Source organism: Thamnophis sirtalis, unplaced genomic scaffold (genome assembly GCF_051295495.1).
Source record: "Thamnophis sirtalis isolate CommonGarterSnake01/CBP01778 unplaced genomic scaffold, rThaSir2_p1.2 scaffold_10, whole genome shotgun sequence".
NCBI lineage: Eukaryota > Metazoa > Chordata > Lepidosauria > Squamata > Natricidae > Thamnophis > Thamnophis sirtalis.
In genome coordinates this window covers 18,612,948-18,625,933 of record NW_028261390.1, presented here as the reverse complement: position 1 = coordinate 18,625,933, position 12,986 = coordinate 18,612,948, and the positions used below count along the sequence as shown (strand labels likewise).

The window sequence follows — 12,986 nt, the reverse complement described above, 5'->3', positions numbered from 1 at the left end:
CAATATCATAACAATTATATGCATTTTTATATATTTAAAAATATATTAGTGAAGATTGGAGATTCCTGCAATGAATGACAGTCAAACACATTTATTTTTACTATGTACAAATGTGGTAGTTTAAAATAGTACTTTATTCAACCGGTTGAAATGACACACAGTCTATGTATAGATAATGGTTTTGACCCAGCAAGCTATACTGATCTGACAAAAATGCTTCAGAGTTTTCTTACTCTGAACAAGTCATTATCAAAATCAAACCAGTTTGGTATTTTCCCATTGCTTGTTCTTTATCTCCTTCACATCCTTTTAAAAACCTCTGAAGATGAGAACAAAAATTTTCAAGATCTAAGGAGCTGATTAATATCCCTTGGACTAATACTACAAAAAATCAAAGAAAAGGTAAATGTCTTTTTCAGTTTGCTTGTTTCTTCTGTACTGAAATAGTATTAGACCTCACTGTGACATATAAAAGTCTATTCAACTTAACACTAGGGAAGCTTGAGACTGTATAATCTTAATAGTATTCAAGTGGAACTTTTATTGTGGCTGATATACTTAATTATAATATAATTATAATTAACTGAGTACGGTTCTAAAACAACAGTAAAGATAGAAGCAAGTTAAAATTAGTTTTATTTCTCTATTTCATGACATATTAAGAATTGTTCTAATTTTGTATATTGGAAGTATTATTTTTTTTTGAAAAAGAATATTCATATGATGCCCCACTCTTTTTTTAATTGAAAGGATGGGGAACCCTCTTTAAATGCTTTTGTATACAATACAAATAATGTTCCATAAATTGGGGAAAAGTGCTTTTTAAAAATTACCAGTAAAAATATAAGTCATTTGAAATTTCTAATGTCTTATTAAGATTAAATTCAGTCTTTTTTTGCCCATTGAAATATTACCTAGGTAATATTCTTAAAAATACTGTTCTAACAATAAAAGGTGCTTTCCCTGTAGCTCTCCTTCATTTTGATCACCCAAAAACCAATACTCTTTTAAAACTATTATATGGATTAATCCCTCTCATACACTTTCATATTCCTTAACTAGAAGTATAAGAATTTCCATATGCTTTCTCTTCATTTTGGGATGTCTGGGAAAGTTGAGTGGCAGATGCTGTTAATGCTGCTACTTCTGTTACCAATGGCATTCAGACTGACAGCCCTTCATGCCAAACTAACAACTGTACTTCATAGCTCAGGAATAAGACACTGGCAGCAGCGGCCGTTACCAGCACCCCCCATCTCCACAGAGACAACAGCAGCCACCCAACCTACTACCCCCGGCACTATCAAGCAACTCTTCAAGGTCTACAGCTAAACTACAAGGAACAAAATTAGGAACCACTGGAGAACACGTGTGTATATGTGTGTGTCTCTCTCTCGCTTGACTTTGGTCCTGGGTCCAAATCTTGTTGCTCCCTTCAATCAGCTTGAAAGCGTTCACCATGGAAGTGTTTACAGAACTGCCTGCTGAAGAGATAGTTATTCAAAAAGAGAATGCTGGAAAAAGCAGCAGCCAAATGATCACGTGTCATCCTCAAGAGCCATCAATTTCCTCAGCCGAGGAATCAAAATACGTGGAGATTTACGATTACCCTGGAGGGGCAGGAGAGAATCCCCAGACTCTGAAGCTGAATCTAGAACGGAATGGAAGGAAAGTGCCCTTTATCAGAACTAAAAATGGACCTTATGAGATCAGTGAGATTAACAAATTGGCTAACAAAATCTTGGCAGACAAATATGCGAATCAAGAATCTCTGGATTATACATCTAAAATGGAAGGCACTCTTTCCCCCATGGGGATGAAAGCTGATGAGGTTGGGGAAAGGATCTCTGGCATCAGTTCAGAAGAATCTGAGAACACTCTGTCCCCTAGTATCTCCAACATTCAGCTTTATACACATGGCTGCCCAGAATCATCTTCATCATCTTGTCCTTCACCAATACAAAATACAAGTAATTTTCCAAAAATGGATGACTTAGAAAGAGGGGGAAAAACCTCCTCCTCGTTTGGGTATGACAGCGATGAAGATGATGAAGCAGACTGCAAAGAAATCTGTTTGAGCAATGAGAGAGGAAGAGGCAGGCATGCTTCACAGCTATTGCAACCACAACCCAGCTATGCCAGTGAAAGCAACAATAGTAATAATGATGAAGCACATTATATTACCACCCATGAAATACAGCTTAGTGAAGTAGATCATGACATGGATTTTGACTATGGATTAGCTTCTCGATGGGACTTTGAGGATAACAATGTTATTTATTCCTTTGTGGATTATGCTTCCTTTGGGAGCGAAGAAACACTTGCAGACACACAAACAGAAGAGGATAATAGCTGTTATCTCAGCACAACCACCAGTGATCCTAATAATCAGACAGACAGTATTGATAATACCAGCAGTACAGAGATAGTCAGCATTAATTCTGAAAATGATACTCCAAGCACAGACAAATGCGCCAGCTCGGAAGAAAGTCAGTCCAAGAACCTCTGCAACATGAGTGAGAATTCTGCAGGCCAGATACTCCTATCAATCAAACCAACTTCCAGGGCTATAAATGAGCCTAGCAACCAGCATGAAAAGCAAAACATTATTTATGCTGCCAAGCATGAAGGCGACATGAGCCTCTGTGTCTCCACAGCTCATGAACGAAATTCAAGTTTCAAACAAGATGTGTTTCATGACTATGCAAAAAAGTTTATTGCAGTTCCTGCACATTTGCAAACAAGGTGTGCAGCTATAAAAGCAAGAGAATTGGGTGGATATTCAAGTGGTGCCTCCAGCGTGGTAAGTGAGTTGGATGATGCAGATAAAGAAGTAAGAAGCCTGACAGCAAGGGCATTTCGGAGCTTAGCTTATCCCTACCTTGATACCCTGAACTTGAGTTCCAGTGAGTCTTCCACATCTCTTTCAGATCACAATCTAGGAATCAACCGATGGTCAACTTATTTGGATTTAAAGTGCAGCAGTCTTGGACAGAAAGCAGAGCAGAATCTTTTCAAAAGCAGCGCTGCATCTGCTGGATGGAAAAGAAACTCTGGGACTAAGACAGCCAGTGACCATTTCTACATTCACTCCAATAAATCACAGACTAAAGCATTGGAATTTGTTGTCAGTAAACTTGATGGGGAAATAACGCATGTTGAAACACCACGTGGCTTTGAAAAACAGGTCCAGCCAGGCTCCCGAGTTGTTACTTTGCTGGAAACTTTGAATTTCGGCAGCAATATTAATGCGGGTGTCCCCAGACCTGCTAAACCTTCTGAAAATGCTGCTGTTGGGTCAAGTTGCACAGATGAAGTTACAGAAACACTGCCAAAGGAGCAGAGCAATGAAATCTGCAAACAAACTGGAGTCGTTGCAGAAACCATGGAAGGAACACAGAAGTCAAAATTTGCATCTAGCCTCCTCAAAAATGTTATTTCAAAGAAGATGCAACAGGAACATGAGTTCAAAATGGAAAGGGGAGAGATCACAGACACCACATACTCCGGTATGTCAAATTCCTCATCTTCTAAAGAGGGAGATAGCACTGCCAAGGAGAAGTTAAAGAACGGGGGATTGCAGAGACAAAATTCAAGATATTCAGAAGCCAGCTCTGATTGCACTATTGTAACAGCAGATGATTTGCGGGAATTTTTTGATAGCAAGTCACCAACCTCCAAGCCCTCTACTCCACGGGAAGCCACTGTTAGCCTAAACCGAAGCCTTTCAGAAACATTTTTAGAAGAGGCATGTAAAATAAAACAAAGTGCCTCTGAAACACTCAAGGCCACTTTCCTCCGTAGCCAGAACAGTGCATTTAGAACATGGAAAGAAAAAGAAGCAGAGAAAATAGAGGAAAAAGTTCCTGTGGGGAAACTGAAAATAGGATTTAAAGGTGATTGGAAAGCCGATATGGGAGAAATCACAGCTAATAAAGCAACTAAAATGTCTCGACTTTTTGTTCCAAAAATTCAACAAACAGTTAAAGATAATAATAACTTGCATGTGACAAAATACTCCACAGCGACAACTGCAGCAGCTCAGACTGCTATTGCCACCACAGTGATAAAGCCCAAACCTCCAGAGATCAAGATAAGCTTGGGAAGTGTGGAGCAGAACAAAGATAATCATTTCAACATTACTAAGCTTCTCAGCCCCAAGATAGCTGGAAATGCCCCCAATTTTTTTAAGACAGCTGTTGATACCAGATGTCAACTGCAAAAGCAAATAAAAGGGGAGATTATGGACAAACTGCCTCAATTTCAGGTACGTGATGTAAGAGAAAATAAGTCTAAAGTCCAAGGGCCTATACATCAGGTGAGAGATGTCAGGAAATTAATCAAGAGTAGTTATAGTCTTGAGTCAGGGGATAACCAGAGTGACAGAGGTAGTGTTAACTCTGACCAGGGAACCTTTGACCAGAAATCCAAACAGCTGATGTCAATAGGCATTCCCAGGTCTCTGTCTCCCATGGTGATAACTTGTCAGACAGTAAGTAACAGTAAAGAGGACAAGAAGCCCAACAAATCTCACGAGATGGGGCCCAGAGTAAGTAATGGAGGCAAGATGCTACCTTCAAACCAAGAAGGAACTATACTGGTACACAGGACCTCAGGAAGGCTGCCAGTAGCCACCATTGCTCCCAACAAGAGTGACCCTCGCCAGCCTGCTGTATTGAAGATAGTCTCCAAAACATCTGTGCCCTGGAGGCAGCAATCACATCCACCACCACCACCACCACCACCACCACCACCACCACCACCACCACCACCACCACAGCAGCCAGTGACAACTGAGAAAAGCAATAAAGTGGGACCACTGGTGATGGATGAAGAAGTACTTCCCAAAGAAGAAGAGGTGACCAAGGCATCTGTCTCAGCAAACAATAAGGCTCTGCAAAAACTCACAGCAGCAGTCCGGAGCATGGAAGAGCTGTACAGTTTCAGTAAAAATGAGTGGAAACGAAAGAGTGACCCATTACCCATAACCGGCAGCCATGTCCTCTCCCTCATTGCCAGCGAAGAGCAAACCACGGGAGCCATAAACACAGCCAAGGAAGAGTCGATGGTTGCCAAGACGGAGGACCAGGAGGGAACTCAGACGGTGGGGTTAACAACTTCTCCCAGCAGATCCGCACCAGAACGCCATCCCCGTGGCAGATTCGCCAACCCAACCAAGAACGCAGATAAGGTCTCCGCCAAGGCAGCGGCCTTTGAGAGCCTGACCCGAGAGCGTGGGGCACGTGGATCAGGCCTCTATGGAGAATCTGCCCCAAAAAACCCGGGACCTGCTGAGAAGGAAAGAGTCCCTGTGGTCCCTAGGACCACCTTAACTTTTAATGCTCAGGCCCAGAAGGCCAAGCATCAGCCACCGGTGCTCTCGTCTCCTTCCCCGCCTCGAGGCCTCAAAGGCCAGGCCAGGCCTCGCTCCATCAAGTTATTTGGCAACCGGCAGGGGAGCCTGGTGGAGCCTGAAAAGAGCCGCAAGCCCGTCTTTCCCGACTGCGGGAACTACTTGGCCATTTCGCTCAAGGAGCCGTCCGCGGAACAAGCGGGACCGGTGGCTTTAGGCCCAGGAGGAGGAACAGCAGCAAACATCAACCGCCCAGGCCTCGTCGCCACTGCTTCACCCGCTGCCGCCCAGCCCCTCCACCAGTCCGCGGCAGGTTCCAACCCCATCCAGGCGGCCCAGCGGCAGCCCACGGAGGAGCGCGCTGGCCCCACCGCAGCCACAGCCACAGCTCAGCCACAGCCACAGGTGCTGCCGCCCTTGCCACCGCAGCATCAACTCCAGGCGGCTGCTGCTGCTCCACCGCTGGAAATGTCTCCGGCGCACATCTTTCCCCAGGCTCTGTCCCTCGCGGCGGCGGCGGCCGCTCTGACAGGCGCGACTCAGACGGCGACGCCTTTGCTTTGCTTCTCGCCGCCCGCCGAGCCCGCCGCCTTCCCGCCGCAGCGTAAGGTGTTGCTGGACCTCAGCACGGGTCAGTGCTATTTAGTGGACGCCCCGCTGCAGCCCCAGCCGCAGCCCCAGAAGCGACGCCTCTTTGATCCCGAAACAGGGCAGTACGTGGAAGTACCTTTGCCTGTCCCGGCGTCGCCGCCACAACCGCCGGCCCTGGCCCCCATGACCATCCCCATGTCCTCCCTGGCGCTGGGAGCGGCCGCGGGAACCTACAGCGCCCCGGCCTACATGTTCTACCCGGGCTTCCTGCCGGCAGTCCTGTCCGCCAGCGCACTGCAGGGCCAGTTCGCCCAGCAGCCCGGCGGTGAGCTGGGGTCTGCGGCCGCCTCATCCAGGAGCGCCGCCAGCTCCGCCGCAGAAAGCCCGTATTACATGCCCACGGGCACCCCGCAGCAGCAACTGTGCCCGCAAGCGGCTCCTGGCGACGGGAAAGCGCCGCTTATCAGCATCACCTCGCAGCCTCTGGGCCCCCGGATCGTCGCGCCTCCGTCCTTCGACGGCACCACCATGCGCTTCGTCGTGGAGCATCGGTGATGGGGCGCCGGCCAGGAGAGATGCTGCTGCTGGTACGACGGGTGAGTTGCCTTGCCCTTACGATTAATTGTCACAAGAAAGGCGGCGTTTCTGGGAAAGGTCGCCTCAGGAGACGGGCATCGGGGTTGGAGGGGGGGAGCCTCGCAGAAGAACACACTAAGGTTTGCAAGGAGCCAGTTATGACCAGAGAGGGATCTTTTGCCGTTTACAGGTTATTTCGATTGGTAGTGCAACCATTCCTAACAATAGCAAAGAAAAAAAATACAGTGCAATATCTACATTCTTCTTATTAAAAGGATTTTTACGGTTAAAAAAAAAACCTGGAATAGTAGGAGGAGGGTTGTAGGTGAAAGATGATGATGTCTAGGCCACCAGCAATAGAGGCATCCCTTAATCTATTCTGTGAAGAGAAAGGACCACTATTTCTTGAGAAGAAATACTATTGAAGAACAATGGGAAATGGAGAGTAACTTAGAAGGGAAAATAAATTCTTCCCTCCCTCCACTGGAATACTGTCTGGCAGATAAGAAATGCTTCCAGAGGAGTAGCTTCTAAAGGCATTTATGCAGTTATTTTTTTCTCTTTCTCTCCTTTTGACCTTATGGGAGGAACAGAAGAAATGGGAACTGTTCAATCCTTGCATACACTCACATTATCCTTGGATTTTGTGAATGGGGCAAAGGAAATACATGTAACTTTAGGTCTCAAATATTTGCAGTTTGCTTACAGAAGTAATCAAGACATATTGGTCATTTTGTTTATCGAAACATAGCAAGAAATGATAAAACATGGCTAAATTACAAATGAAAGACAAAGATATTTCCTTCCTTCTGTCCATCCATCAGTTTTGATTCTTAGAAACTGCCTGGTCAAGTCCCTGTAGTTGTCTTGGCAAGTTTTCTGCCACTATCTTCTTCCTAGGGCTAAGGAGATCACTGGCCCAAGGTCATCTAGCTGGCTTTGTGCCTAAGGCAGAACTAGAAGTGATAGACTCCCAGTTTCTAGTCCAGTGTCTTATAAACCTTGTTGGCAGCATCCGTGTTTATGGACACATTATTTCTGTATCATACAGTATGATATGCCAATAATAGAATAAAAGGCATTAATCTTAACATCAGCGCTAATGTTCATCAATAGGCTTGTATTCAGGGCAAAAACAGGAGCAATGGGAAGAAGTAACATATTCATGCACCCATACATGATGGTGTTCACACAAGTTATATATTTCCTATTCAGAATATATTCATAAATACAGCTGGGAAGTGAAATTTGGAGCAGTCTGTGCTCACTGCAAAAATTAAAGCCAAACCATCTATGATTGTTCAAAAGCAACCTTTGCTTTCAGAATAATCAATAGGTTTTATTTCTTAGTACTTTGCAATCATTCTGACCTTGTTTTCACCAAGAGATCGGAAAGAGAGAAAAAGTGAACAATATTTTCAGGTTTCTGATAAGAGGAAGTCACTATACATCAGAAGAATATTTGGAATATGAGATGAACCTGATCAGTGGGTTTTTTCTGAGAGCAATTTACACGAGAAACAAGGTGCATATGAGAAAGAGAGAGGATGGGAATGCTTTGACATGTCACAGAAATAGTGATACTGCAGATCTTCAAACTATACACTTCAAAGAAATGCTGCCAGCCAATGAACCTGTTTCAACACTGATACATGAAACCATTCATTTTAATATTGGAATTCCAAGCTTTTTTCTAGTAAGGCTTTAACAGACACTTCACAGAAACTCCATAGGTAAAAGTTTTGCCCATTATGTACTGCAGATAAAAAGCTGAGCTCAACTTGTAGGTTTGTTTGTTAGAATATAATGTGTATTACACTGAATAGAACATAATAGTATAAAGTATAATATCTCTATTATAAAATATAAGAATCCTACCTACAAAAACAGTTTTAGTTTAAATAACATCAGTACATAGTTATGTCAAGCTATTTTCGCATCAAGTCATTTTTAAATGTTTTTAATTGCTGATTAGGTTATCTTGTTCTGCACTAACCTAGAGGGGATTTTCAGCAGAGGAAAGAGTTAACTTTTCCTCCTTTAGAACAGGATCATGATCTGGAGTGTAATCAGCTGTGCCTGCCAAATACTGTATTAAAACATGCTATTGAAATAATGTCAACTCTGTCCTTCACTTGAAGGGAATAGATTAGACATGGAGTAGCAATATATTAAATCCCTGGCAAGGGATTTCTTTGAACTATATTGTGCTTTTCTTTTCTGAGATACACTTGTAAATCAGTACAAAACCCTCAGCCTAGAAAAAGTTCTTCTACGGAATAAAGTTTTCTTTTAAAGGAGAGGCACATTGTACTGATAGCTCTTGCCTTACAACCATTCATTTAGTAACTGTTTGAAGTTAGGACAGCACTGAAAAAAGCTACTCACAACCAATCCTTGCATTTATGACCATCTCACAACATCTTCACTGTCACATAATAAAAATGCAGGTGCTTGGCAACCGACATGTATTTTATGATGGTTGCAGGTCCCAGGGTTATAAGATCGTCGTTTGCCACCTTCCCAGTCAGCTTCCAACAAGCAAAGTCAATGGAGGAAGCTGAGTTTGCTTAATAACCTACAGTAGTGGCCAAAATTGTGGAAACCTTTTGGAAAAGTGTATTTTTAAGGCTTGATGGCTAATTGCCACTGTTTTTTGGAGTAGTACCATAAAATTATATATCAATGGAGAGATAATTTAATATAATACAACAGGTTTGTTCAACTATCTGTATTCTATGAAAACTTGCTTAGGTTGATATCAGGTAGCTTTCCTTCATCTGATTGTAACCAATGACCATGAGTGTTTAGAAAGCCACTCAGGTATCATCTTGTTTTGGCAATGGGCATAATATGAACCATTCTAAGGATCATGAAGATAGAGTGAATTCAAAGTTCAAGAAAAGTCATGTAACATCTCATACTGATATAGAGATTTTGTTAAATCAAACGTTTAATGTCTGTGTTTATGCTTTACCCTACAGGCACAAAGAACAAGAATTTGTCTCCCTTAATTTGAAATGTACTTGGCAATTCTAAATTTTTGTTTAAACCGCTCTCCTCTGATGTATTTCTTATGCATTGCTTTGTGCAAAACATGTGTTACATTGTTTTCATGATAAGCTGTTTCCTCTTTTTAAACTATGTAGAAATTTAATTATTCAAATATAAATGATTGAATTGTGATATTTTCTGTAGGTTTTTAAATGTAGAAACTAGTAATTAGTGTACTGTGCAATATACAGCTAACTACAAGTTACCTACAAATGCATATATAGAAGCAGGAGCCCTTATTGCTTTCGAACATAAAACAAGTTTGAGTGAAGAAATAAGATGCTGGTATAGCTTTGCACTTACCTATTTGCAGGATTTTTTAAAAAAGGTTGAATTATTACTCCAATCTGTTTCTCTGTTGTTGTTTTTTAAAGTGGCTATAGGGTTGTTTTTATACATAACTATATGTATGTGCAGTTTATTCTTAAATTTTAATACATTTTTGATATCTCCCCATTATTTTGGAGAAACATAACTAAAAGTAAAAGAAGCAAAAAATTCTTTTTTCTTAGTTTTGCTAAAATATTCAAATATATTCAGAATTTGCCAATAATATCCAATTACTCCCATTGAAGTTAGTTTTAATGTAGGGTTAATCTTCAATAGCAGCTGAATTAGGATCTCATTACATAATAGGTATGGAGTCAACTAGTTTGAGTTTAGTTCAAACTAGCTAAACCCAAGATTGATTAAATCCAGTCAGCTATGGATAGCTGTACAGCATCCATAACTATCAAGCAAACACCAGCCCTACAACAGTGTATTTTAGTCCTCAAAAAAGTTTTGAAAAATGCCCAAATCCTGCAAGTTCTGCAGAATTCCATGAAACTTCAGCAGTATCATATGAGGGACTGCAAGATTTTTCTGGCAAAAAAGAGTGTGCTAAATGTTAGAAATCTTCAGATCTTGCAAGGTTTCGGGCAATTTGTGTGGGGGGCAATCCCACTGCGCAAAACTGATGAGGATTTTTAGGAACAAAAAAAGATTGGTGAATCCTGAGTTAAATGTATTGAAGATCCATTGAAAATTAAGTTATTTTATTTAAGTTCCTTTGAATATGAAGCCTAATTCTGTGGATGTTTACTTGGATTTAAATTCTATTGTTTTATTGGGGATAACTGCCAAATCCATGCATATGATTCAGTTCCTATTATTTATAGAGTTCATTGAAATAGAGTTAACAAAGTATATATTTTATTTAATGGCTTCCCCTTAAAACTGATTGTGAAAATAACTGAAAATATAGTTCTTTATTCTGTTTAAATGCTGCTTTAAATTATATTCAAAGGAGTCCTTTAGCTGCACTTTTTTGTTTAAATATTCAAAATCTAGAAAAGTGATACAAGTTACTACACTTTCTTGGTGCCTTCAATAATTGTGGAGCAAGCAGTCATTCAACTGGCGAAGCTATTTTTTATTACTTCATCTCCATATAGAATAAGTTATGCTTGTGTGATTGTCATTCAGTTTCCCCCAAAAGTGTTAACGCTTTTATGTATGTGTCTTGGGTTTCGTTATTTTTTCAAAGAAGACAATTTTTTCTTCTTCTTTATATGAGGAATTAGTTTTAGGGAGGGAAGGTTAGTTTTGTTTTTTACAAATATGTGAATTTCAAAAAGTTATTTTAGAAAGTACTTTGAGATTGTAACGTAGCTATTTCCAGTTAGTATTCTAATCCACTAATGAATATTTGGCAGCATGTTATAATTTAAAATATATACCTTGAAACGTTGAAGGGAAAAGAATGAACACTTTAATGAGTTTTTAAAAAGGAGAATTCTCATAGGAGATTTATTTGGTGCAGGTATGACAATCTTAATTACAATTAGAAAATCCTGAACAAACTCAGAATGATGTTTAAATACAAAAGGTACAACTACCAAAATATATCTGGTACAAAATGAAACATGGGGTGTACAACTCAAAGTCACATATTGTCTCTAAATCTTGGGTGTGTCCCCAGAAGGCCCTGAGATCACAGTATTGAATCTTACATTCTACATCTGATTACAGCTGTAAAGAATTTTTAGATGCCATCAGTGAAGCAGGAATTTTAAATTTTACAATCAAATGGAAAATGTATTAGTTGCATCAATTTTAAGAGATCCTTGGCCAAGCAGTGATGATTCCCTTTCAGTATTCTGTTTCTGGCTAGGTATGTCGCAAACCCTGCTGCTACCCACAACGATACCAGTGGATGTTATGTGGCACATAATCCACATAGTATACAGATTCCAGTTAGCTTACAGTTTCCTGTGGCTGGCAGTTCATCAGTATAGTGCCATAGATTAGTAGACCAGACTAAATACTGTATTTTTCAGAGTATAAGACACAACAGAGTATAAGACACACCAAGATTTTGAAGGGGCAAATTTTAAAAAAAGTTTTTGCACTCTGCAGACCTCCCAATAACAGACTGCTTTTCACAAAAACAGGCCTGTTTTTTTAAAGGCATGAATAGCCTTTAGAAGGCTTGTAGAGTGCTCTTGGGCGGTGACCCCCCCAAACGAGCAAAAAACTGCCTGTTTTTTGCAAAAACTGTCCCATTTTTTGTCAAAAAAAGGGCATGCATAGCCTTTAGGAGGCTTATAGAGTGCTCCTGGGGAGTGTGGGGGGGGCAAAATTGAGCAAAAAACAGCCCATTTTTCACTCATTTTTGGCCTCCCCAGCCCCAGGAGCACTCTGCAAGGCTCCTAAAGGGTCTGCAGAGCCATTTTGGTGAAGGGGGCGGGTTTTCAGTAGGCAAACAAATGCTGTATTCAGTGTATAAGACGCACCCAGATTTTCAGCCTCTTTTTTTGAGTGAAAAAGGTGCGTCTTATATTCTGAAAAATACGGATAGTCAATAGCTAAACTCTAGAGCCAGAATAAATAAGCCATGGTATCCTAAGAACAAGTCTTATTTTTTTTGCCCATACTATTTTACTGAAAGTTCTTTGTGGTTTTGGGCCAGAATTCAGTACAGTGGGACTTAATCACATATAGTAATAGTCTTGATTCTAGCCCTGTTTTAAAGCAATGAGCTTAACATTTTGAAAACGGAAGGCTAGATGGACCATCCTATTTTTTAAAACACATTTCTATTAAAGCTTTTACAGACACAAAACCACTTAAGTCATTCCCATAGTTCTGATTCATTTGTAATTCCTTCATCCATATTATGACTTAAATCTTCTCCACGCTGATGTAAGCTGTTTGCTTAAAGAAGTGATGGTAAATGAAAGACCAGTTACAGTATTTTCCAACTACATAAAAATTAAACATGGAATCCAGCTTAAAAATTGGATTCATGCACAGGAAGTTCCTTATAGTTATTGTCGTTTTAATGCATATACGGTACTTTCGGTGGAATGTATGAAAAAGCTCTAAGTATCTACAGGGTTATTAAATATGATGCTTATTCAGATCTCCT

The 12,986-nt window shown here is 40.8% G+C and overlaps 1 protein-coding gene across 2 annotated transcripts; it reads left to right on the top strand.

Annotated features, from left to right (window-relative positions):
- The first annotated feature begins 303 nt into the window (after window positions 1-303).
- On the top strand, window positions 304-9,920 carry CUNH4orf54 (chromosome unknown C4orf54 homolog). 2 transcript variants are annotated; one of them, XR_015697862.1, is made up of 2 exons: window positions 304-402; window positions 9,505-9,920. XR_015697862.1 is itself a non-coding variant. In XM_087724139.1 (2 exons), exon 1 carries the CDS (start codon window positions 1,460-1,462, stop codon window positions 6,497-6,499), a length of 5,040 nt encoding a protein of 1,679 aa, XP_087580265.1. In that variant the 3' UTR covers window positions 6,500-6,540; window positions 9,505-9,920. The 2 variants fall into 2 exon arrangements, 1 of the variants encoding a protein (XP_087580265.1); XM_087724139.1 differs by lacking the exon at window positions 304-402 and adding an exon at window positions 1,460-6,540.
- The last annotated feature ends 3,066 nt before the right edge of the window (window positions 9,921-12,986 follow it).